The sequence below is a fragment of the Choloepus didactylus genome, chromosome 7, assembly GCF_015220235.1.
Source record: "Choloepus didactylus isolate mChoDid1 chromosome 7, mChoDid1.pri, whole genome shotgun sequence".
NCBI classification, from domain to species: Eukaryota; Metazoa; Chordata; class Mammalia; order Pilosa; family Megalonychidae; genus Choloepus; species Choloepus didactylus.
Genome location: NC_051313.1, coordinates 81531988 through 81559753, shown reverse-complemented (window position 1 = coordinate 81559753; position 27766 = coordinate 81531988). Strand labels below are relative to the sequence as shown.

Here is a 27766-nt window from a genome sequence, read left to right as displayed (position 1 = left end):
CTAGTTTGCTAAGGCTGCCGGAATGCAAAACACCAGAAATGGACTGGCTTTTATAAAGGGGGTTTATTTGGTTACACAGTACAGTCTTAAGGCCATAAAGTGTCCAAGGTAACACATCAGCAATTGAGTACCTTCACTGGAGGATGGCCAATGGCGTCTGGAAAACCTGTTAGCTGGGAAGGCACGTGGCTGGTGTCTGCTCCAAAGTTCTGTTTTCAACATGGCTTTCTCCCAGGATGTTCTTCTCTAGGCTACAGTTCCTCAAAAATGTCACTCTTAGTTTCACTTGAGATATTTGTCCTCTCTCAGCTTCTCCAGAGCAAGAGTCTGCTTTCAACGGCCATCTTCAAACTGTCTCTCATCTGCAGCTCCTGTGCTTTCTTCAAAGTGTCCCTCTTGGTTGTAGTTCGTCTTCAAAATGTCACTCACAACTGTACTGAGTTCCCCCCGTTCGTCAGCTCATTTATATAGCTCCGGTGACTCAACTTAGACCCACCCTGAACGGGCGGGTCCAACACCTCCATGGAAATTATCCAATCGGAGTCATCACCCACAGTGGGTAGGGCCCATCACCACAGAAACACTCAAAGAATTACAGTCTAATCAACACTGATAATGTCTGCCCACACAAGATTACATCAAAGACAATGGCGTTTGGGGAGACGTAATACATTCAAACTGGCACAGTTACTTTGTACTTTTAAAAGTCAATTATATATATTTTAAAGGACAGATGACTATCATGTTATGGCACACCTTTCAGAATGTGAATTTTGATTATTAATATTTAAATTTTCCAGTTAATTGTGATTTTGGTGAGCTGAATGAATGTAAGTGTTGGCTTTGAATCTTGAGCATTTCAGTTTTATTAAGGTAGAGGTTTTCAAAGTTGTGCCCATGGAGTGTTGGTGTTCTGAATGAACCTTACTGTCTCCCAGAGTTGCTTCATAGTCTCTTAAATATTTGGAACAGGAAGAAACTAAGCAATAAGGAGTACAGGACTCCAGGGTCTTAACTCTTCAACAAGACCAGTTCTACTAGTGTTTATTTTTTATATTGAAGATGTGTAAAATATTTTATTTTTTTTTAAAAAGTGAAGTACTGCTGCTTTAAAAGCATATTTTAAACCAAAATATGTGACACAATGAATTCTGTTACTGCTTTACTGTGTAAGAAAAAATTAAAATATGAGATCTGGTACTAATGTTTAGCTATTAACTACTTTTGATATTCAGATAGTACCATATTTTGGTAAGTGTTTGTATAATATATAGGGTGTCTTCAGTTAGTATACTAACAAAAAGCTCTTAATTCCAAAGAAAAAGAAGGCTGCAGACTGTTTGGTCTATGTTGGGTTTAGTTGGTCTGTTTTCCTATTGCATGTTTTGTTTATTAATTATACACTTGATATATTAGATAAATGAAATTATATTGCTTTATAGCATTTTAGTTTTACATAGCATGCACACAGATTGTCCAAAGGAATGTATTTTTTTTCCAGATTCATTGTGTCTGCTTACAAAGTTAACAGATCTTATAGCATCCTTGGAATTTTTAACTTCAAAACAATATGGTAAAAACTATAAAGTATTTCACTTCACCATTTTTTTCAGGCATTTCCCTGAGAAAATGGAACTTTAAATTACATAACACACAAGTACAACCACCAAAGTATATTTGGTTACTTTCTGTTATGTTTTTCTCCATCAAGTAGTTTTTGTAAGCACAGGTTTTTATTTATGTAGAAAATCATCATTTAGAGAGATGTTTCTTTGCTCATTTCTAATATGATTACCTTGATACCAGATGGGCCATCTTATAGGTGTAGACATGATAACCAAGTATGGATTAATTAATACTTGCTGAATACATACTACCGTATCCAGCATAGTGAATTAAGAAAACATAAATCTAGAAGAATCTTCAGATCATAAATGCTAATTCCCAATAATTAATGGATGTATTCTCTAAGTTATATAAATCATCCAAAGTAATCACTTGTCTTCATTGTTCCATTGTAAACTGAAAAACAGAAATATTAAGAAATCATGTGTGTTCCTCTTCAATTATATGACTTTATCATTTGTGTTTCACTTATACAGTTTCATGGTTCATACATAATATAAAAGTGGATTTTCTTATGTTTTGGTGTTCAGTGAGTATTGTACACAAGATTTTGTTGACCATTGTATATGTTTGGATATATGTAATTGATTTATAATAGGTAGAATGTAAATACATGAGGATATATATCTTTCACTGGCTACTTGTAGTCATCAAGGTCCCTTAAACATTTCTTAGAACAAATATAAAAATATTTTGGCTTGTTTCAGATTTGAACAGATTATATTCTATCCACAGCATTATCTACTGAGTTCTCAAGGAAAAACAATCCACCCTAATTTTAACTATCCTTAGATCATCCTTCTTATGTAGTGTTTCTCAGTCTTTTTTTAAAATTATCACCCCTCCCCAGGAGCCTTTTAGATGTTTTTGTTGTTGATGTTTGCTAATGCCCTCCACACACGAAATTCAAATGCCACAGAAACAGTTTATATCTGTTTATGTAAGGTAGCTCTTTGGGAGGCCACCAGACATTGTAATAGCTAAGATTATTTTGCTCCCCCAAGAACCAACTTTTGCCCCACTTCCATTAAAAATGCATGTTTGAATGAGTCACCCAGTCCTTTAGAATTTTTCCTTCCAAGTAGACCTCATGATCTCAAGAATAGATGTGTTTTTACTTCTCTTAATTGCCAACTCAAAACAACCTAACTTTTGTAAGAAAGAGATAAAACTTCACCTACCATCATATCAGGAATCTACCATATCCCTAAATCATAAACTATAGAAAATGGCTTTGAAATTCAGTGAAACCTGGACCAAAAGAAGGGAAAATGCCAAGAGTAGATGGTGACACTTTCAGAATGTAGGGCTTTCTGTAATGAGTGGAACAGCCATTTAAAAAAAAAAAGAAAAGAAAAAAAACTTTCCCATCTAGAATTTGCAAGAAAAAGGAAAGTTTTAGTCCTGGAACACACTGAAACACTGTTTTATACCTCAGAAAAACAGATGACATTGACTCAGAGAAGCCTCACAGGCCTGTGACAGAAGGCTTCAGGGTAGTATGTATAGGTATCAGTGTAGCAGAAAATATTCAGTATAGTTTACAAAGAAATAAACTGGTATAAGAAAATTATAACTCTTAAGTCTTCATTATCCATAGAGAGCTTTTGATGACAACATAACTGATCTGATTAATTCTACCCTTATTCAAAAATAAGCAGTAAGATAACATATGCATTGTAGTTCCAGGCTTAACAGAAGAGCTTGTATCAGGTTAACAACTATCCAACCTATAACAACTAGAAAAGCTAAAGAAGCAAACACACGAACAATGAACTGTTTGAAGGCACTTGAGAGCACCAAAGCAGGCAGAAATTTGAGGGACTCCAATCCTTGAAAGAAGGGAAATACATGATGCAAATGCCAAATTTATCTATTTACTCTGAAGATACTTTCTAATTCACAGTGAACAGAGAAATAGAGCCCATGCAGAAAGCAGTGGTCTTATTGGGTTGAGAAGACAGGGAAGTTCCTGAACTTTGGAAATTGAAAGACAGTGTCCCACAGAGAAGGGAGGATCCAAAATCTGCTACAGATTCCCCTAAAGTAGTTGGTTGACTACTAAGCTGTACATACACAGGGAAAGATTCCAGAAAACCAAAGAGCAGCAGCCAGAAGGCTGAAGAAGCTAGCAGAGGTTTCAGCAGCTGTCCAGTGGGGGGGAAATATAGATTGGACTTCAAATCCCACAAAATTAGAGGGACTTGTTCAATGCCTTTGGTTTCCTGTACAGATCCAAGAAGGGCCATACTCTAGGAATAAGAGTTACATTCTATGAGTAATAAAGATTTAAAACCAGCTCTGAACAGGATCAAGATGAATTCTATGTGCCAACCAAAAGAAAGTTCTATCCTCTTTGGAAGAAAATAATATTACCCAGATCCTCTGGTTTTTCATCCACAATATCTGGCATTTATTAAAATTTATGAGGCATGCTGAAAGAATAAACGGACCAATTGGCTGAAATTTAACAATAGAATTGTATCAAAAAGTAACTAAAACATCCATGATTAATGTGTTCAAGAAAATAAAGGAGGAGGGAGATTTTCAGCAGACTGGAATCCTTTTTAAAAAAGCTAAATACTAATTAGAGAGCTGAAAAGAAAAATATAACGATTTTAATGGTAGGTTAGCCATAGCAGAACAGAGGATTTATGAGCTTGTCAGTAGGAAATATATAAATCTATGCACAGAGGAAAACAAAGGATGGTAATTAGAAGACAGCATAAGAACCATGGGACATGCTGAAAAGGTCTAATGTACATGCATTTAGAGGAAATAGCAGAAGCAATATTTGAATACTAAGATATTAGCTAGAATTTTCCAAAACTGGTAAAAGGCGTCAAATCACAAATTCAAGAACCTTTACAAACCCAAAGCAGGATATACGAGGAGCAAAAAATCTAGAAATATCATCAACAAATTACTGAATACTTAAGGACAGAAATTTCTTAAGAAGCCCAAAAAGAGAAATGCTAACTTCAGGGTGGCAACAGTAAGACTTTGGCTGAAATTTCAACAGAAATTAAGAAAGCCAAAAAGCAATATATTGAAAGAAAAAATGATAAAAGGAAAAAATAAAAACTTTCCAACCAACACTTTTATACTCAGTACATATTACCAAGCAGAAATACCCTTTAGTCAATAAGTGCACAAATGAAACAACTGAGAGAATTTATCACTGCCAGACCTGCACTACAAAAAATACTAAAAGGAGTTTTTCATGTTGAAGGAAAAATGTCCCCAGTTGGAAACACTAAACTTTAGGAAAGAATGAAGAACACTGGAAAGGCTAAGAAGTAGTAGTAGTAGTAGTAGTAGTAATAATAATATAATAATAATAATATCTTGTATTAGTTAAAATAAATGAAGAAATAAAATATATAAAATACCTGCATAAAAGGTGGGAGGGGAGTAAATAGTTAAATTGTAAGATTCTCATGTCATTCTGAAAGTGGTAAATTTCTAATTTAAGGAAGATTCTAATAAGTCAGGGCATATTTTAATCTTTGGGAAGTCGCTAACAGGATAATAGAAGAATGTAACTCAGAACCTTATAGTGGAGAAAAATTGGTATTATAAAAATAATACCTAGTTAATCAGGTTAGGCAAAAAGAAGAAGTAAAGGAACAGCTAGGATGATTAAAAACAAATTGCAAATTTTGGATGGATTATATGGTATGTGAATATATCTCAATAAAATTTACAGTTAAGAAAAAATGAATAGCAAGTGATAGATTTAACCCCAGCTATATCATTAACTACATCAAAAGTAGATGGACTTATTACAGATTACCAATATCAGGAATGAAAAAGGGATATCAATATAGATTATAAAGATATTAAAATGATATTATGCACAGCTTTATGCCAGTGAGTTTTACAAATCAGATCCGTGTTGGCAAACTACGGCCAAAAGACCAAATCTGGCCCACAGCCTATTTTGCTAAATAAAGTCTTACTGGCACTCATCTATGTCTATTTTTTAGTATTTATCTATGGCTGTTTCTACCCCTCAACAGCAGGGTTGAGTAGTTAAACAGAGTATGATTCACAAAGCCTAAAATATTTACTGTCTGGCCCTTTTCAAAATAAGTTTGCCTGCTCCTGACTTAGATGAAATCTACAGATTCCTTGAAAAACAACTTCCAAAATGAAATAAAAAGAAATAAAATATCAGAAGAGTTTTATATATCTTTAAAAATTAATTCATAGTTGTTTTAAATCTTCCCACAAATAATACTCCTGATCCAAGTAGATTCACTGGTAAATTATTCCCAGTACTTATAGAGTAAATATTCTCAGTCTTATACAAGTTTTCCCAGAGAATTAAAAAGAGGGAACATTTCCAGTCTTTTTGTGAGGCTAGCCTATTCTTGATAAGCCTAATAACAACATTAAAAGACAGAAAAATTACAGGTCAAAATGTCTCATTAAAATAGACAAAAGACCCCAAATAAAATTTCAGCTAATTGAACCCATAGATACATAAAATACTTTATGACCAAAACAGTTTTATTCCATAAATGCAATGTTGGTTTAACATTCTCTCTATGCAATTGTTATAGAATAAAATAAAGAACTCATAATAATCTCAACATATACAGAAAAAAGGCATTTCATAAAATTCAGCACATTTATGATTAAAAATACTGAACGCTTTCCCCCATTTTCATTGAAGCCACTCTCACAACTTCTATTCAACATTGTTCAGAGAGTCCTAGCTAGTGTAATATAGCAAGAAAAATAATTAAAAGTTGTAAATATTGGAAATGAAGAATTTAAGATGTCATTATTCACAGTTGAGATGATTGTATATATATAAAAACCCCAAAGAATCTACAAAAAAAACTTTTGGAATTAGTAGATGTATTTAGCAAAACCACTGGATACAAAGTCAATATATAAAAATCAAGTATATTTTTATGTGCCAGCAACAACTACTGAGGAAATGAATTTTATAAAATACCATTAATGCAATAGAATTGGAAATATCAAATACTAGGGATAAATCTAATACCTAGGAATAAACTACCAAAATGTATGTGATACTTCTATACTGAAAACTACTTATAGTCACACATGGGTGTATATGTGTGTAAGGGAGATTCAATAAAAATTACACAGAGGCCATTACTTCTAAAGGCCTGGAGTGTTTTGAGGAGTTGAACATGGTGATCTGACTTCAGTGCATACCTCAACTCTAACTGATGGCCTAATGTCAAAATAGGCCAGCAGATACCATTAGGAAGTGTTTGATGCCATCTTGGTTATCAATCAAAAGTGCTCGTATTATGATTACTGGAAATTATACGATAGGTGCCTGGGGATGGCCTCCTAATGTTGATCGACAAGTTCCTTTTTGTATTCACCACTTGTGATTAATAACTTGTGCACTGATCAAAACAGGACTCAAATAATTTGAATTATTTAACTTATGACATTTTTTGTAAACAATATTGTGAACCATATATGTCTTATATTGTCCCTTTTTAGACATACCATGGAGTCATGGTAGGCCTCAGGCTCTTCTGGTGGAATGAATATGTAAATTAATTGTAATGATTTTAAAACTCAGTTTGTCATTAGTTTAAGAGTGAGAACCTTTACATGGCCTCTTATATGGCTTCCCTAGAAGCATCTTCACTTTCTGAAAACCTTTTCATCCTATTTTAATATTTGGTGCCAGCCACCAGTAAAATGATAAACCAAATCTGGTGATTAAAGGTACAGATTTAATTGTCTTACCTGATCATTTGTGAATCTGTAGGTAATACAAAGTCTTTTTAGACTATTTTAGGGAAAGTGAGCTCATGACGTTTTAATTTTATCACTTTTTTAAAATTCTTGTTCGAAGATGAGTTTCTCAATTGTATATTACCATAATTTCACCGATTCTAAGATGCCCATTTGTATCTTGCCATTTCAAGAATTGAGATGTATTTTAGAATTGATGGAATGTCATAGTTTAGCATTTTTGTTTCTTAAAACTACATGAAATAAGGGTATATATTAACATTGATGGCATCTTTAACTTCCTCCTACCACCTTTGCCATTTTACATCAGATTATAGCACACTAAATCATATTTTTATAATTTGCAATGGGAGCCAAAGCAATATCTCTGCCAGGCTTCACTTGTACCACCTTTAATTATGAGGTCCCCAAAATAATTCTATTAAGTTCATGTAGTAATCTTCCTTATTACCTGTAGGTCTAGGACCCTATAAAACAGAGCATAAATACCCAATCAGTTTTTAGCACTGCACAGATTTTGTAGGTATATGAAGTACAACTTCTGGTCCTTAGTGGTTAGCTTGCTGTTCCTGATTAAATAAAATTTGCTCTCACCACATATTCTAAGATCAAATTAGTCATTTTAACAAAGAGAAAGCCAAATTCTAATCTTGCAATGATACATTTGTCTGTAAATGATTCACTATTTTTTTAATTATCCTATCTATAGCTCCATGAAAATGGAGCCTGTTAGTGAAACTTTTTACATGTTTTTTTGTTCTTCAGACTTAACCATTTGCGGGTACAATAAATCAGGGTAAATTGTTCAGTTCCTCAAACTTTTGCAATTTATTATATCCATCCAAGTTCTGTCTTAGAGTCTCTTCATTGATATTTCAGGTATCTTACTGTATGGAAAGATTTCCCCCCTTTCCTTTGATAAATAAAAACACATCCATTGCCTTGAATATATATTCATATATCTTTGCCACTGATTTTTTAGTTTAGAATCACCCACCCATATTAATTACAATTTTAACCTAATTAACTAGTTTCTATTTTATAGAGAAAACTCAGAGGTAGATATTGAGAACAGTCATATACAAGCATTCTAGCAGCCCAGTAAGTTTCATAAGCACACATTAAAAGAAAACAAAAAACCTCCATCCACAGTATCCTTTTGACATTTGCTTAACATGATCCAAGGTAAAGCCACTCTATAATGCATTAAAAGGAGTATTTTTATGTACATAAATGTGTATTTATATGTTGTGTGTTATATTCTGTCTTATTTAGAAATTGTTGAGATATTAAAAGATTTTTTATTAATTAAATTTAATATGAATTCTAGGTCTTAAAATTAACTAATAAATTCAAAGTTCTATTTACACTGACACTCCAAGCAACTCAGTGATTGAGGATATGAGAGTTTTTCACAATTATAATTCATTTTACTTATTACCCAACGTTTCATTTTTCATAATCTTAAGCATTATTAGAAGGTACATTAGCTTGTCCATTAAGTAAAGCCAGTAATATAAAGTTTAGGAATTTCACATTAACTAGTCTCTCCATGAGAAAACCAACCCAAATCTTAAAAAGTAAAATAAAATTTTGTACTTGTATTATGTACCACATAATCTGGGAAAAGACATAAAGCCATTTTTTAAAATTAATATATAATTCACATACCATAAAATTCATCCTTTTAAAGTATATAAATCAGTGATTTTTGCTTTATGCACAAAGTTGTGCAGCCATCACCACTACCTAATTCTAGAACATTTTAATCATTGCCAAGCAAACCTCATACCTGTTAGCAGTCTCTCCCTAGTCTCTTCTACCCAAACCCCTGGCAACCATTAATCTGCTTTCTGTTTCTATGGATTTACCTATTGGATCTTTCATATACACGGAATCATACAATATATGGCCTTTCATGTCTGGCCTCCTTCACCTAGCAGAATGTTTACAAGGTTCATCCTCATGTTATAGCGTCATTGATTCTTCATTCCTTTTTATGGTTGCTAATAGTCCATTGTATGTCTATACCACATTTTTCCCCTTTCATCAGTTGATGGGCATTTGGGCTCTTGCCACTTTTGGGTTTTATTAATAATCCTGCTATGTATAAGTGTTTGTGAGGACATATGTTTCAACCTCTTGGGTATATACCCATGAGTGGAATTGCTGGGATATATGGTAACGCTATTTTAACTTTTTAAGAATCTGCAAAACTGTTTTCCAAAGTTGTTGCACCGTTTTGTATTCTGACCAGCAATATATGTGGGTTCCAGTTTCTCTACATCCTCACCCACACTTGTTATTGTTCGTCTTTTTGATTATAGCCATCCTAGTGGGTGTGAAGTGGTATCTCATTGTGGTTTTCATAAAGCTGTTTTTAAGCTAAAAGTATTAAACCAGCTTAGTTTCTCCAAGGATTCACTTTGTGTGGATTCGGATTCTTACATAAAAAATGTTCCTCAGCTAGCAATTTCTTGAAAATGGATTCTTCTTTAAAGGCTAGCATATCCAAGTGGTTATTCAAAGTTCAGTTTCTTTTTTCTTTGAGTATTCCTTTGTTCCCTTATGCAAGTATTATATAAACTTGTTAATCTGTATAAGTCAATCAAAACAAATTCTGATAAATTTAAGATACCATGGTATCTAATATTTGTCTGTCTCGACTAGGTATTCCTAAAGTGCACACAAAGTACAAGATTTTTATGACCAGTTGAAAAGACTGTTTTTTCAAACATGCAAAGAAAAGAAGCAGTGTCTGTTTATGACTCAACTAGGTCCAAAATTAACAACAGAAACTTAAGTACAGGCCTTAAAGTGCTGTTCTTCTTTAAGAATGAATGCACAAGACATTTCTTGAGCAGTGTGAGCAGTACAGCCACTCAAAAAGACTAACCAGATTTTCCGTCATCTGTCACCTAAACTTTCAATATATCCCTGATGCCTACCTTCCAACAAATTTCATCAGGAGAAGGATTCCTTATCATTGCTGCCACTGCTGAGGAATAAATTTTTAGTCCCAAGCAAGGCAAAATCAGAGCCATATTTTGCCAAGAACCAGAGCCACAAACAAACGAACAAAACAAAGGAAACAGAAAACTAGAGGCAGAAAAAAGAAAACAGAGAAACAGAATCACTGAAAGTAATGTTCTGTTGCCACTTGAGATGAAGTTTAGGAGCGAGTTTCTACTCTCAGGCAATACAGTTTAATTGGCTGCAGCAGCTGAGTCCATTTGGGTATCTCTGGTGGGGCCTCCAAAACTATTAAAACATAATTCTCAAAAATAGAACATAATTATCACAAAAAATAGATAGCACATACCAAAGTTGTAATTAACTCATTAGCAAGAGAACCAGCAGGATGACAGGCTTGTTCAAAAGATGATCAGAGAAAATCATGTATTTATAAACATACATATATATTCAGGGATAGCTAAATACATGAGGTGTCTGGAGGTCAGGGGTAAGGAAAAAGTATAGAAAAATTTGGAATTTTCAGCATATAGGTGCTGTTTAAAGCCATGAGACCAGATGAGACATCTAGGGAGTTAGTCTCATAGGGAAGAATATATATAAAAGGGCTGGGCACCAAAGAACTCCATCATTTAGTGATTAAAGATAGGGGAAAAGTATTGTCAGTGAAGCACATGGTAAAAGAATCCGTGAAAATAAAAGAGTTCAAGACCAAAGAGAATCAAATGCTTTGTCAAATACTTGACACATTGAGAGATCAAAAGGATAAAGACTGAGAAGTGACTGGGATTTGCTACGTAGAGTAATTGGTGACTTTGATGAAGACAGTTTGGGTGAAGTAGTAGGGACAAAGCCTGATTCAAAACAGTTTAGGAAAGAATAGGAGAGGATGTATACACTGTCTCCTCAAGGAGAGTTTTCAGCAAAGTCAGTAGCTAGAGGAAGGGGGTCAGGTGTCAAAGAAGAAAGGTGGGTTTGTTTGATTTTTAAAGGTGGGTTTTTTCACAGTCTGTGTGCTGAGAGGTCACTTTTTTCACTTTCTACTCAATGATGCAGAAGATCCATGCTAAATGAGATGTAAGAGTCTTAACAGAACCAGTACAAAATAGAAAACAAAGCACTGAGAGACAGCAGTCATGACCTCTTTCAGCTAGAGAGACTGAAAAGCTTCATAGAGCAGAAAGCCTTAGGTGCATCTTAAAAATTCAAGCACACGTAAATGACAGGCAAGGGAAGGGCCAGGGATGCAGGCCTAATAAAAGGCTAAGAAAGAAGGAAATGTGAGGCATATTTAGCCAGGAGTATTTTTACTCAAGTATCTGTAGCATATTGGGGTAGAAAGGAAATTGCTGGGAGATAAGTCTTATATAACCTGAAGATTTTTTTTGTGGTGGTGTTATTGTTGTTTTCACTTTTTATTTTTAATCAATTTTAGACTTAGAGTTGCAAAAATAGTGCAAAGAGTTCCCTTAACCTGTTTCTCCTACATAACTATAGTGTGATAATCTAGTAAATTAACATTGGTGCAATATTATTAAATAAATTCCAGATCTTATTAAAAAGTCACCAAACTTTTTCACTAATGCCCTTTTCCTATTCCAGGATCCTATCCAGGATCCCACATTGTATTTAGTTGTTACATTTCCTTAGTCTCCTCCTGTCTGTAATAGTTCCTTAATCTTTCATTGAAAGTTTTTAAAATGTGGGATTGACATAGTGAGGTTTGTTTAAATGTTTTATTTGAAGTAATTATAGATTCACAGGAAATTGTAAAAAAAAATTTATATGCAGGTCTCGTGCACCCCAATAGCAATATATTGTATATCTGTAGTGTATTGTCAAAACCAGAAAATGGACATTGGGTATAATCCACAGAGACCATTCAGATTTCACCAGTTTTACAAGCATCATTTGTGTGTGTGTGTGTGTGTGTGTGTGTGTATGTCTGAGTGTAAATAGGTCTTTGCAATTTCATCACATGTGTAGGTTTTGTAAGCACACTGTAATCAAAATACAGAACTGTTCCATCATCCCAAGGCCTCTTACTACCCCTTTGTAGCCACACTCTTCTCCCTTCTCTCAATCCCTAGCCACTGGCAACTACTTAGTGTTTTTGACATTTACAGATCTACTGGTCTGTGAAGGATAAGAAAGAAAAATTCAAAACCATGCAATAGTAAAACATGTCCAGGACAGTCATGTTTGTCAAGCCAGTGGAATATATAAGGGCCAAACAATTTTGAAAACTTCAGATTAGCATTCATATGTTATATGGTTGAAATGTTTCTAAGGCTATTAAAGTTAAGTATTTTTTATTTTAGGATAGAGATACAAGGATATTCTGGAAATAGCTATATAGCATGTATATGATAGCAAATTACAACTTCTTGAATAAATATGCTGGCAATTCAGTCAACAGTCCTAAATTTATACTTGGAAAAGGTAACCAGGCATTTTAAAGACGGAAGCATTTTCAATTAGTACTGAAGATGTATTTTAACAGAAAGTTTTACACATTTCTCGTACAAATGATGATGTGAGAAAAAAATTAAAGGGGACTTTTGCATTTTGATTGAAAAGGAAGTAATTGACATATTATGCACAGGAAGATTTGAGGTGCATCTATATAAGGTTGACAGCCAGTGAAAAGAATAAACTTGCATTGCAGTTCCAATTTGTTATAAATGATACAATTCAAAATTAAATTTTCACATTGATTGTATTAGGGTTGCAAGGAGGCTCATAAGATGTATTAACAGCTATAAATATGAGAGATTGCTAAAATGAAGAATATGGGAAACAAATAAACACAAATAAACCACTTCTTTAGAAATAATCTGGCCATGAGGAATGCAGGAAATACTGTAGTTTGCATTAAAATTAAAATAAAGGATTAAGTTAATTTTGCATAGACTTTATTTTCTGAGATAACATTTGATTAAACTGTGGCATCAGCTTTCATTTCAGTTTTAATGTTGAATTCATAAAAATTTTAAAGGCAACTCATTGCTTAAATATAGGTGACATATTTCAAAATGGCTATAAAATTTATATATTGAATTCAATGTTTCATATTTGATTGTAAATTTTTGGCATATATGCAAGGATGACATCTTTGTCTCTATGTCTACTGTAATTTGGGTTTTTAAGTAAGTTCTGTAAATTTTTAAAGTCAGATTTCCAAGGAAATCTTCCAGGTTTTATAAAACAACATATATAAAAATTAATATTAATTAATAGTTTATGAATCATTACAGTTAGGGACAGATTAAACTTTGTGCTAAAATAGTGACTTTCTGATCAATTAAAATCCCCTAAATGCCCACCTACCCACCCCAAATCCAGTAATTCTTAGGAAAGCAGAAGAATTGGAAAGGCCTTAACCTGTTTTCCCTGAACATTATGGTATTTTAGATTTATGGTATTCTGGCTATACACATCCGCAGATCATATAAGAATGCTTTTAAACTTCTAAAAGAAAATTTGATTTTTGAGGAAAAGGTGTATCATTTATTCACAGAGGCAATTGTAATTAACTTTTTTAAAATTTGTTTTTAATTTTTACAAACACACACTTCCCTTTACCCCTCCTCCATCCATGGTAACTTTTAATCTACTTTCTGTCTGTGGATTTGCTATATATAGTCATCTCTTATGAGTGATATCATAAATGTTTGTACTTTTATGCCTTGCTTGTTTGACTGAGCATCATGTTTTCAAGATTCTTCACTGTTGCAACATCTCATAATTTCATTATTTCTTATGGCTAAAAACTATTCTGTTGTGTGTATGTGCCACATTTTTTATCCATTCATTTGTTGATGGACACTTTGGTGGTTTCTACCTTTTGGCTGTTGTGAATAATGCTCCTATGAACATTAATGTATCATGTTACAGTATTAACCTATTAACATTAGTATCTGTTTGAGAGTCTGTTTTCACTTTCTTTGGGTGTAGATTTAGACGTGGGGTTGCCAGGTCATATGATAATTCTATATCTTACTTTTTTGAGGAACCACCGTATTTCTTTCCATAGTGACTCCACTGTCACTGTTTTACATTCCCACCAACAATGTACTAGAGTTCTGATTTTTCCACATCCTTCCCAGCATTTGTTATTTTCCATTTTTGTTTTTGTTTTTAATAACCATCCTTGTGCATATGAAGTGATAACCTCATTATGGTTTTGATTTGCATTTCCCTAATGGTTAATGATGTTGAGCATCTTTTCATGTGTGTATTTACCATTGGTATACCTTCTTTGGAGAAATGTCTGTTCAATTCCTTTGCCCATTTTTAAATGGATTGTCTTTTTCTTGATGCATTATAAAAGTTCTTTATATATTCTGGATATTAAGCCCTTATCCTATATGGTTTGCAACTATTCTCTCACATTCTGTAGGTTTTTGTTTTTTTTTTCATTTTCTTGATAATTTCTTTTGATGCGTGAAAGTTTTTAATTTTAATGAAATCAAATATATCAATTGTTTGTTTCGTAGTTTGTGCTTTTGGTGTCATATCTAGCAATCCATTGTGAATTCCAGATCATAAGGATTTTCCCCTGTGTTTTCTTCTAAGAGTTTTATAGTTTTAGCACTTATATTTAGTTCCTTGTAAAGTAACTTCTTAATTCATACCCCAATATGGTACTTATTATACAGATTTCTCTTGATTTTTTTCAGAATTTTTATTGGTCAATATTATAGAAATGTCTCACTTCTGTAATTAAACATCCATGAAAAATATCGTAAATCTTCCTAGTTTATCTTGTATACATTTACATATTTCTATACTTTTCCTATACTTTTAAATTTCTCTGTAACATAATGAATAGTTTCCAAACTTTCACAATAGTATTTTTGTGGAATGATTTTAAAAATACAGTTTGAGAGCTGTAATAGAATTCCATTTTTAGGGAAAGAATGGGGAGAGAAAAGGTATGTTAGTCCATGCTTCAAGTAAAATTATCAAAAAAGATTTTCAGTAACCACTGTGGGGAGTGTGCTAAAGAGATTAATGGGAGATGAAAAGGTACTGTTTCACAGTAGTTGGTGTTTGGTTGAAGGATGGACATTATGACTATGAAATTGACCAAATCCTGAAATTTCTACATTTCTTCCAATAGAATTCTGCAGAAAAAAAGAAAAGAAGAAGTAGGGAGTAGGATTAGAGTTAAGTATGGGTAACAGATTTAGGTAATACATTTTAATTAATTGGTAAGGACATAGAATAAAATCACCATAGTATTTATCAGGAAAGAAAGTCCACTGTAGTTAGGATTGTAAATACCATGAATCAGTTTTGAAATAGTCATATGTAATACTGTTCTTATTAATGTTTTGATAAAGAGTGCATGAAATGCATGGCAATATTATCAAATTTGCAAATGGCTTGAAAACATAAGATAATGACAAGCTGATTAGAATGAATTGAGAGAATAAAAATATTATATAAATTTTGATGTGGATGAATTTGACTATTGCAGTTAAGTATTAAAACTGCAAATTATTCCCTTCAAATGGAGGTCTCAGTTTTCCATTCATGATCTATAAATGGGTCCTGAGGACAGAACAGTCTTGTCTCTTTTCCTTAATGTATAAGCCCTCCATAATCTTTGTCTTTCTTATTTTTCTGAACTCATATCATGACGATTTCTCTTTTAGCTGAAATACTCATAATATATGTGACCACAAACATGTTACATAATCCCAAAACTTTGTTTTATCATTTTAACTATATTAGGGTTTATTCTGATATACACGTTAAATATCACTATATAAAAAGTGTTAAAGATGTTATATTAGCTAATGTATTTTTGTAAGTCAAAATAAGAAATAGAAAACCAAAGCTGTGATGAAGGATATGAAAATCAGTTTTTCAAATATTGTGAAGAGACACAGAATTAGAGTTATTTTGGATGTATCACACCATCTCTTTTTTGGACCAAATAGGGCCAGTTTAGATGGATGATATAGCTGCATATGCAATGTAATATAATTTTTAAGATTCTACAAATCTTAACATTGGGCTCCCCACCTGCCTGCCCTACTTCTCCTCAACATACTTTGAAAAGTAGAGAGCAATTTTTTTCCACTGAATTTTCATAATGCCTAAAATTCTCAAAAAAAAAAGAAGTCATCTGCAAAAAAATTCAGTGATCTATTCAGATAAACTATTACCATCTGAGAACACGGACATGTAAGTTTTGATAGAAATGAAGAAAAAAGGAAGGTCTCTGTATAGAGCATGGGAGTTTAAAATAATGAAAGAGGAAAATGAGATGTAATTTGGAAACGATGGAGCATGCGGGGTCAAGGAAGGAAAACTTCATCTGAGAACCCTTTTTTCCTCCTCAGCAGTCTTTCCTGGCTCATTAAGCCTCAGGTAGCAAAGAAATGTCTGTTAGTTGGAACTGCAAGAGAAATTAGAACAAATGCTGTTTTCATTTCTTAAACTTTATGTGGCAAATTGAGAGTTTATCAGTTTTACAGTAGTTTTATCTTCAGAACTGTATCTGAACTTTCGTCACTGAATTAAATATTTTTTTTCTCCGAAAGTAATAACTATTTACAAAAGTGGTCAGTAATATTTACTTCCCATGTATAGTATTGGTTCTTTTTCTTTTTGCTGCCTTTAAAACATTTATATATTACTCTGTGTTGAAATGGTATTTTTTAAGTGATATCTAGTAAATATTTGGGGGTGGTGATGGGATCTTAACATATTCGTAGCTGCAAGCCTACTACTCAACTCAGTTTCCCACCAAAATTTGCCTGGATTATTGCAAAATGAATTAGACTTACAGTTTGATTATGCTGACCTGTAATTTATGTATGCATATATGTTTTTACTTTGTAAATATAGTTCATTTACCCCTAAAATGCAAGGCAGACGGATTGGGACTTCAGGAAGAGCCATTACGAAGAGCACCAGTGTGAGTGGAGAGATGTACACACTGGAGCATAATGACGGCAGCCAGTCAGACACAGCTGTGGGTACAGTGGGAGCAGGTGGAAAGAAAAGAAGATCCAGTCTGAGTGCCAAAGTGGTTGCCATAGTGTCGCGAAGGAGTAGAAGCACTTCTCAACTTAGCCAAACAGGTGAGTGAAGTGAATTCAACTTAAACATCTCAACTTCTTGTTGGAGAGACAAAAGTTGATCTTCATACTCTGACTTGCAGTGGGATCCTAGAGTGTGTTTGGTTCTTCTTTGCAAAGAAAGTTTATTATTTTTTCTCTGAAAATATGTGAAGTATGTGGGTTTATTTTTTTCTGTGCAGGTATCATTTTTAATCTGTAAAGTGCTCAGATATTTTCTTGTAAATTAAAAAAAAATTAAAGCCATGTTTACAAATATGCAAGGAAATGCAAAGAAGTATTAGAAATCCAAATTCGTTTACGTGCAAGAAAAGCAACAGGATTCTCCTTTTCAAAATGTTTCGTAATTCAACTAGTTATGATTTAGGCTATGTGTACATTTTTTATAGAAAAGAAGGTCAGTTGTGAAACTTGAAATAAGGTCTTCAAGGTACTGTATGAAAATAATAATTGAACTGTAATTGTTGTAGTTCCAATGCAAGTAAACACTCAGCAGTTATTTTTACTTGAGAAAAATGGGTCAGTGGATTCATGTAAAGAATAATGTTTTAATACAAATGTGAGTTGCAATTATTTTCTGTGGCTTATGAATCTTAAAAGCTTTCTTTCCTCAAGGTATATAGATAAAAAGCAAACACCGAAGGGGAGATGGTTATTTTTGTATTGTAAATTGTAATATATAAAAAAACACTCTCAAATTGTATAATATTAGATCAAACATATTAGATGATTCGTCACTGCTAAGTACTATGTAAAACCAAAGGTAAGTGAAATAGCTAACTGATTTAATTTTCCAGCATCTTTCTCCTCAGAACCACTGGTTCCTTTTCCTTTTCCTTAATAGCAAAAATATTGCCAAAATTTACTTAATATGTTTAAAAATCCTTTATGTAGCTAACTTTGGCATCCTATAAAGTACCCATTTAAAATTATACATTTTACCGAATATATTGACAAATTAAAGGGAGAAAATTGTGAGTCATTCAAAAATTGATGCTGTATTTGTGGCTATTTATATAAACAGATTTGTCTTTCTTAAAATCATAGGATTAGAAGGAGCCCAGATGAACTAACACCCTGTGGTAGTCAGAGCTGCTTCAATGCTATCCCAGTGGGATGACCTGTTCTCTGTTTATTGTGAAGGAAAATCATTTCTTTTCCTTAGGGTCAGATTTCTTCAGAGTAGGAATAGGCAGCTTTTAGATTTTGTAGTTTTATTCTATTTTTGGTGGGGGGGGGGTTCAGTTTTGTTTTTTATTTTGATATTATAATGATGCTTTACAGTGTGGCGTGGGAAGAAGGCTTCGACACCAGACTTCAAAATACTTCATCATTTGGATGTTCTTCGAAGGCATTTTAGAGAACCAGTGTTTCCTGCATGGGTGGCTGTAGGTTTAGGAAATGGCTTATCTTCCTTCCCAACTTTCCACAGCCCCATTTTTTTTTTAACCCTCTAGTTAGTTCAGTCTCTATCAATTGCTAGTTGAATAGAATTAAATTTTCTTAGAATAAAGCACCAAAATATTTTTGCATAGAACTTTATGTGAGGCACATCTTTGGTCAGGCTGTAGGTTCAAATGATTGTCACTGAAATACTCAGACTCATTGATTTGGTAGTTCAGATTTTATCCCAGTTATGGTCATGTGATGAATTTCAAATAATGCCTCCCTTGCTAGAAGTTGAGTGTTAATAACATCCATGGAACACCCTACTTTTGTAGATTAGATTGCAATGTACAGTAATAAAAAGGACATGATTATGAATCCAAAATGACAAAATAGTTCTTTCCCAACCTGATTTTATCTCCCTAAGACCCAGTTTGCTTAAATAATGGGTGGGTTGCACCTCTGAACTTTCTAGTTGTAAAATTTTGTTTCACTTCTTACATAATAATTTCACCTTTCATTTGATGACTTATCCTTTGGTCTCAATTATCTTGATCTTTCTGAGTCAAGTCACAAGTGTTGATCATCCCCCATTATCAGTTCCCTTTCTTTGAGTGCATGGCCTGGTTTTTCTCCCTTTTTTGCCTTCTTCTAGGGATTCTTTTTTTTTAACCTTCCAGTAATTATATTTCCTTTCTCTTATGGAGATTCAACAAATTCAGTTTTACTGTTTATAGGAAATCTCATTTGTCATTGCTTCAGCTTCTGCATAAGACCATCAAATCCGTATTTCCAGATTCCTCCTCACCCAAGAAATGATACTTAATTTCTAACTTCCCATAGGAAAGTTTCTCTTGGATGTCCCACTTGAAACAAGCTCAGTATTTCCATATCTCCCAATTTCCAGCCTTTCCCTTCAGTATTACCTCAGTTTTTATAGTTACAAGCCCTCAGAATAGTTTTCTCTTCTTTAAATTTTCCATAAACTCTGTCTTTCCCAGGCCCATCACCATAGGAAGAAAAACGTGAGGTATTTGTCCAGTTTTAAGCAACAGTAATGTAAATTATTTAAATGACTTTTGTGATGAAATAAAACTGTTAATCTCAGACTGGTGAGGATTTTAGGGGGCCCTCCCAGCCCATGGGTAATTACAACAGATTTTCTAATACTATCAAAGAAATCAAAGATTTGGAGGGGGAAAAACAGCATTATTTTTATATTAAAACAAACTGGATATACTTTGGAAAAGAATATATTATGTTTAAGGTAAAATTTTAATTATGTTTAAAATAAAAAATACTTTATTTAAGAACTTCTCTTTGCGATCCACCCCAAAACATGGAGGCATGCAGGTTCTCTCTCTTCTAACTTTGGGGATGGAACATAATTGGGAAAATTATTAAGGCACTTAGAAATAAAGTTTTAACCAGCTCTCTTCCTGGTGATATATTTTAAGCACATAGATTTTATTGTTTTATTTGTGTAGCCACAAATGAACTCAAAGAAGTATATTTGATTCTTGGTTCAAAATCAAGTAAAATTTATTGTAATAAACTTCAAGAGCATGGTAAATGATATATATTAAATTATTCTTACAGAATATTTCAATTTAGATAATATTAATAGTTTTAAATAATCTCTACAACACTATTTGTGATGAAGTAGGAACTTCTTAAAATGTATTTTTTATCTAGGAGAATGGCATAAACTTCTAAGAAGATTTTCAAACAATACATCTAGATGCCACTACTGGTAACCTTCAAACAACCAAGAACATAGTTTAAAACCTATTCAGGAAGCAGTTGCTTAGTTTGATTTAAAAGGTAGTAAAGTTGTGAAAGTAAGGGAAATTTTAGGAAAAAGCGCATGGGCCAGGATATTTTGGAACTGAATGAATCTCTGTGTGAATTTAGGACCAGGCTTTAAAATATGAAGTTGTTTTAGCTTACATAGGCTTAGAGGTCCAACCCATGTAGTGTGAGGATTTGGCCCCTCACTCATATACTTAACTATATGATATTCTACCAGTGTTATTTCCTCCTCAATTATGAATGGAGGCATTAGTGGAAAGGGTCCACAAATCTGTGACTAATCAGCCTTAAATACACCCAAGAAATTACTTACAAGTGTAAGATAATTATGGTATCAGGTATCACAAGAAAGACAAGTATTCAAGTGTCTGAGGGAATAAAACTAATAACATATCTACATTTCTAATTTTTTTTTCATGCAATCTTAAGATATATATGACTCCTTTATTGGTCACAACAAATTTATGAAGTACTAATTATCATTCCCATTTGGAAGTTGACAAAACTAAGGCATAAATGGATTTAATAACTTGGTATCTTGCGTAGGATCATATAGTAAGCAGTTAGACAAGAATTTAAATCCAGGTTGCCTGGTGCAAGAGCCCATGCTCTGAACCACTGTGCTAAAAACAAGAGTTTGAAATAAGGTTCAACATTTAATGAGTAACTATGTATTCTGGGTACTAGATTAAGAGCTAGGAATAATACAAGGATGAATGAGATAGTCTCTCTATCATCAAGGATATCATGGTATAATAGGGAAAATCACATAAAAACAAGCATTCCAGCTCAGAAAAGGCAGTAATCCAAGTGTCAAGATACAAGTATGAGAGAGTAAGGCCTGAGCACAAAAAGATTAATCAGGAATATTACACAGGGCATTATATTTCACAGCAGAGGGAACAGCAGGTTGATTAAATGTTAAAAATGGTGAGTGCTTAATCCCATGGGACATGGGAAATAAATCTATGGATCCTAAAACTTTATGAAAGAGTTCTTTAATTCTAGTGGAAGTACACCACACACATATACACACACACACACCCCTCCAATACAAGAGAAGGGTCATCTCTGGAACTTAGGTTGAATAATCGCTGTATATCTGAAACTCTAAATTCTGATTAGAAATTTTAGCTTTTATAAGTAAAACATCTATAAATGTAAAGTGTCATATTTATACAGTAGAAATTAAGCATTTTGTTTTTCTTATATTATCAAATAACAGTATCTCTAGTACTGTTTGGCAGTGTATTTCAAAAATAGAAGATTCATCTCCAGTGGAAGAAAATCATTCACACTTGAAATAAACATGAACCAAAGAATTAAATGAAAAAATGTAAAATCAGATGTCATGGTGACATCCAGTGCCACTTATGCATCTTACCAAAGGAAGTGGCAAGAGAAATTGGTCAAGGATGCAAGGCTCTCAAGAAGAGGGTTCATGAAATATTGGTAGATAATTGTGTACTAACCATTTAATAAAATTATTATTTATTATATCATTAATAGCTGAGACTACTTTACTCCATAGATCAATAACAGTTTTTTTTCTACATATTGGCAGTATTTGAGTGGTTATAAATTAGATTAAATTATGGGAGCTATTACAGGACTATGTTACAATTTTTAAACAATTAAAAATCAATTATTATGTAGTAACAGAATCACTTCTATATTACTTTCATAATAGATATTCTATAACTTTCCAGTATTTTCCACCATCCAGATTTATTTTTCTCTTATCCAGATTCTTTTCCTCACAGCCTAGCTCAAAACCCTCTAAACTTATAAAGTCCTATTATATCAGTCTTCACAGGTGTCATATTTTTTCTCTGAATACCTGTAAGTCAAGATCCTGACTTCACAGTCAACTTCTGCCATGAGCCGTGCAAGAGGTATATATTTGTTAAGGAAAAAGATCTCTAACATGGACAGGAAAGTTCCAGTGATCCACAGTCTTTCCAAGTAGATGAATCTGAACTTATGTTTAAAAAAATACATCTCAGTCACATTAAGCTCCTGGTGTATTCTTCCTCTCTTTTTATTTTACAACAGGGTGAATGGAGCAGATCCTAGGTGCCTAGAGGCTCCACCCCACTCCCATTCTAGAGGAACATTTCACATCTTCCTTGCCTCACAAAGCCTTCTCCTCCTCTTCTAGCATATTTCACATTATCTATTTTAGAATTTAGTCATTTACAAAAGACTGAGCAGCCACTGACTTCTGACTGTCACAGTTTACCTACAGACATCTCTGAAGCAAAGAGGCCTAAAAGGGCCTGGCTATTAACTTTATGGAAATGGGAAGGAAAAATACCAGGAGAAATATTGTATATTTCAGTAAATTATCCCAGGACATGAACCCAGTTTGGCTAGAGCAAAGGTATATGAAAGGGCTATATTGGGAAATACATTTAGAGAAACAGGTTGGGACCAGGTCTCAGAAGTCCTTTATAAGAGGCTTTGGTCACCAACAGGAAACTGTTAATCAAGGGAATAAAAGAAACAAAGCTGTGCTCCTGGAATCTTAAACTGGAAGCAAACTAGAATATTAGTGAGGAAGAGCACGTGGAAACAAAGAGATCAGCTTGAGATTACTGTAATGGATGAAATGAGCACTTGTGTGGTAGTGAGCTAGGCCAGTAGCTGTGAAAATGGAAAGGAGTAAGTTTATTCAGGAAGAGGCATAAATTGGAGGTGAAATCAACAGAAGACAAGGTGATATATTCACATTCAGGAATAACTGGTGAGGGAAGCAGGACAAAGGGGGTCTGGGAGTTGGTGGCACAACAAGATCCAGAGAAAGAGTGAGTGACATAGAGGAGGAGAGAGTCTGAAGGAAGGAGAGAATTTTAAAGAGAGTCTGGTTATTTTTACAGAAGTATTGAGAAGGCTATGGAATGAGAATAAGCCTTTGGATTTCAGGACTGAGTTATCATTCCTGACCTTCCACATTTGATACACTAGCGAGGAAGGAATGAGGCTAGTGTGTACCTCAGGTGTGAGACAGGGTTCAGCATGGGTTGTAGCCCATTCCACTTCCACTTTTTCTTTCATTTCATCTTCCTCTAACCCTTGATTCACCCACCCCCACTTTAATTACCCTCCATTGGATTTGGGGTGGGGCTTTTGTCATTGGAGAATCTGGAACAGGAGAGGCTATGGGTAGGGACCCAAGGGTGTGAGCCCAGAGGGTCTGCAGTGGATATAGTGAGGCTGTCCCCACCCTCAGGGCCAAAGGCGGTTCAGATGGATGGGGCTGGAGCTTGGAAGATGGATAAAAGTTGATTATTGTGAACTTCTCATCAGGAAGCTGAATCTCGAGAGAGATCAGTTATGAACAGTTCTCATTCTTTCATTCTGTCAACATATATTATTTTTTCATATACTAGACCATGTAAATAAGGGGATAAGGTTTGTGTGTGTGTGTGTGTGTGTTAGAATTAAGGGGCTGTGAGCGTGTTTCCAGGATGAAGTGTGAAAGGAGTACCCCAAGGTGGAAAGATCAAAAGACACAATGCAAAGAATTGTAATTACTGGAGTCCCAAAGAATAAAGGGGATAATTCAAGAACACAGTGTATTTGGCAAGAGGGAAGGATGGTTCGTTCCCTGAGTTTGATAGAAAAAGAAAAAAAAGAAAGGATTGAAATACAGAGGAATATTGCAGTGAGGATATTGAAAGCTGAAGGAGCTTGAGTCAGATGCCCTTGATCTTCTCAGTACAAATGAGCCAAAAAACAAATGGAGAGAATGAGGATACAGAGTGAGGAATATTGTAGGACATTAACTGTCATGAATAAAAGAACTGCTAAGAAGTACTGGAGTTACCGCTGGTTTTGGATCATACAAATGATCTGAAAAGTAAACTTTAAAAAGTATTTACCAGGGATCAGTGTCGCCCTTCTAGATATCTACTTCACATTAGCTGTTGTCATCTCCTGCTTTTGAACTTCTCTAGTCCTCTTGCCAGGATTTGTGAAATCACCAGAGGATTCTTTGAGAATATATTATCATGTTTTTTTTTTTTAATTATACATCTGTTTTATGCAATGAAACATAAGGATCACACTACATCTTAGAATGTCTGTTGGCAGATTAATAAAAGGTCTGCATTGAACTGTAGGCACAATGAATAGTACAAGAAAATTAAATTAAAAAAACAATAAATGAAAGTGGTATCAACAAGAAATCCAATACTCCTTTGAAACACAAAATATAATATTCAAGGTATCTCTCAAAAAGCCAATAATTCCTTGAATTTTCCAAAGAACTTGCAAAATTTGGGAGCATTTAGGAATAGCAGGTTTCCAAAACAAAAAGCGCATAGCTAGATTAGTTTGTCAGTTTTACCATTTTCTCTTTCAGTGGAAAGTTCATTGGCAAAATTAAAATTTCACCCGAGACAGGATGTGAGAATGTTTTTGTAAATCATGATTTATGGTACATTAATGCCATGTGAAAGTTTTCCTTCCCAAACAAGAGTCCACATGAAACTTGGTTATTAAACCTTAAATAAACCTTTCTTACATACTCATAAGCCTCCAGTTGAAAGTATCTATAAATGGATTTAGAGATTTCATTTTGGTTTAATTCCTAAGCATATAGAGTAAAAGGTGACAGCCTGTATGTAAACTTCTGCTTTGGGCCAAACAGATTAATCCTAATTCGGAGGTTTCAATTGAAAAGCTTCAGTATGAGCTTATATGGGCTATGTAAGTGTGGTCCAACTCAAGCTATTTCTATGTTCACCTGAATCACATCATCATGTTTAATGCTTTGCATTTCACATTCCATGAAAACATGAGGGGTCGTCATCATGTGTCAGGCACTATGCCAGGCACTAGAGACATGAAAGTAAATAAAACAGGGTGCCTGGAGAAAGTTTATCATGTATTTTTAAGATTCTGAGATGAAATTTGGTTGGATCTGGATTCTTGAAGATCGCTGTCTTGGGCTGCCATTTGTTATTCACCTTGACTCTTTCTAGCTTGAAAATCTTTCTCCTTATTGGAATAAAGTTCTTCCTTATCTTTCTTATTTATTTATAAATAGTGTATCATTTTCTCAAGACGATGAGCAATTCTCTTTTTTTATTCTTACTCTGACATGTTTGGGGGCTTTGGCAGTTTCTCTCTATGTAATTAAACAATTCTTTCATTATAATCAAGGGAATGAAACATTTCGGAAGGCCCATAGTAGAATAAAAACTATATATAGTGTATTATCCTAGGAAATTATATAGACAAAAATGTAAGTATTTAAGAACTTTTCAGTAGATTTATGGATGCTTGATTTCAAAATAACTTTTAAAAAGAGGCTATGATTTTTAAAGCTCATCGCTAACTTCTCAAGATGAAATCAAGACGGAAACTAACAGAAAATTGCCTATGTTCCACAGTTAGAAAAAGAGTAGCAAATACTGGTGGTACTATAACTGTAATCCCCTTACACCAAAAGGGATAGTGCTTGGGTAAGTTAATTTCTCTACATGTTCAAGGCATTAGTTTGAAATCTGCATTGTCCTTAGACAGTAATCATGTCAAGAAAATGCCCAAATTATTAAATCTCTTTCAGCTAAACTTTTCCCAACCTTTCTTCCTTTAAAATTCACACAGGTAAAGCAAATCATAAAATAAATCAAGCAAGCATATGCTTGAACCATGTGCTTTACTTGCCTTGAGAAAATGAATGTCTCACATTTGCCCTAGGACTTCTTATTTTCTCTCCTTCCAGACAGTATGTCTGCTTTGTGAAGAGACTCTCTGCCGCTAACTTTACGAGGAGTAAGTTTATAGCTTCAGGGAAGGAAGGTTAAGGTGGTCCTTTGAACATTCTAAGAAAGGCTTTCTTGGCTCTGCTGACAATATTAACAATGGGAGCCTGAAATTCTTACAAAGGATGTGGGCCCCAAAAACACTTTCAGAACTGAAAGCTATGGCAGATCAAAACCTTGCTGAAATCTGAATTCCTTATTCATGCCTCGTTTATTTGATTCATTTAATGGCAAAAGGAAACATTTGAGGAACATAATGTTTCATGTTCTTGGTTTCCTGAATGCAAAATCATGGTGCCAGAAATGATTCTCAAGTCTGCAGAACCATCAAATGAATGTAAGCACAGATTCTTTTATTTACTGTTGCTGTCTGGCTTAGGAATTCACTACTGTTAAAAGAGATTTAATTCAGCTATAGTAACTCATCTTCTGAAGAGATGCCCTAATAAGGACTAGTATTTTCAAACATACTCCAGCTGCTCTATTTTTGTTCTTTGCTTTGCACTGAACTACAAATCTTGAGTTTGGCTAATATGTAAATGCACTGTTGGGTTGGTTTGGCGGAAAAAATATTGTATGAGTGGAGTTAATTTTTACAATTGGTTTGTATTTCAGAATCGGTGGAAGGTGACTAGCCTCTATTAAGTACCTTCAAAGCACAATAATAAGTACTCAAATAATTATGTGGAAGTTGTAATTATTTTTAACTGTGCTAATATAATTTTTAAGCATGAAATAAATTTCATATTGGTTGTTATAAAATATTTCAGGTACCTTAAGATGTAACAAGAAATGTGTCTGATTATTTATATAGCAGATTACCAATTTTTATTTTATTCTAGCATATATGTAACACAAAGTTTGCCATTTTAACCATTTTAAGTGTACAATTCAGTGTAATTAATATCATTTACAATGTTGTGCAACCATCACCATCATCCATGTCCAAAATTTTTCATCACTCCATCAACTAAAATAGCTATAATTCTCTGAGCAATTACCACATGCCAGCTAGTGATTTAAGTGCTTTGCATGTATTAATTTCTCCAGTCCTCAAATCACAGCCATAAGACGCTAATATTATTCCCATTTTACAGGTTACATGGCTTGCGCAAGTCCACACAACTCTTAGAAGTTAAAGTAGAGCTTATGTTCCTAACCAGTTCACTGTAATCTCATTCAACTGTATGTACACCCAGAGAGAGAGAGACTTAAAACCAATAATAGGTTCATAATATTTAATATTGCTCTAGAATCCTGCCCCCTTTTTTTTCCACTTAAAAAAAAAAAGCATAAAAATGAGACGAAATAGTGTCAGTGGCTGAGAGATTCCAAATGGAG

At 33.8% G+C, this 27766-nt stretch overlaps 1 protein-coding gene across 46 annotated transcripts in view; it reads left to right on the top strand.

Annotated features, from left to right (window-relative positions):
• Positions 1-27766, top strand: part of RIMS1 (regulating synaptic membrane exocytosis 1) — a 567640-nt gene that overhangs the window by 445147 nt on the left and 94727 nt on the right. For 36 of the 46 annotated variants that reach the window (XM_037842364.1, XM_037842314.1, XM_037842363.1 and 33 more), the window contains one exon: positions 17221-17456. The exons of the other annotated variants lie outside the window; for them this stretch is intronic. In XM_037842364.1, coding sequence (XP_037698292.1) covers positions 17221-17456 — 236 coding nt within the window. The remainder of the gene's footprint in view (positions 1-17220; positions 17457-27766) is intronic. 46 annotated transcript variants of the gene reach the window in all.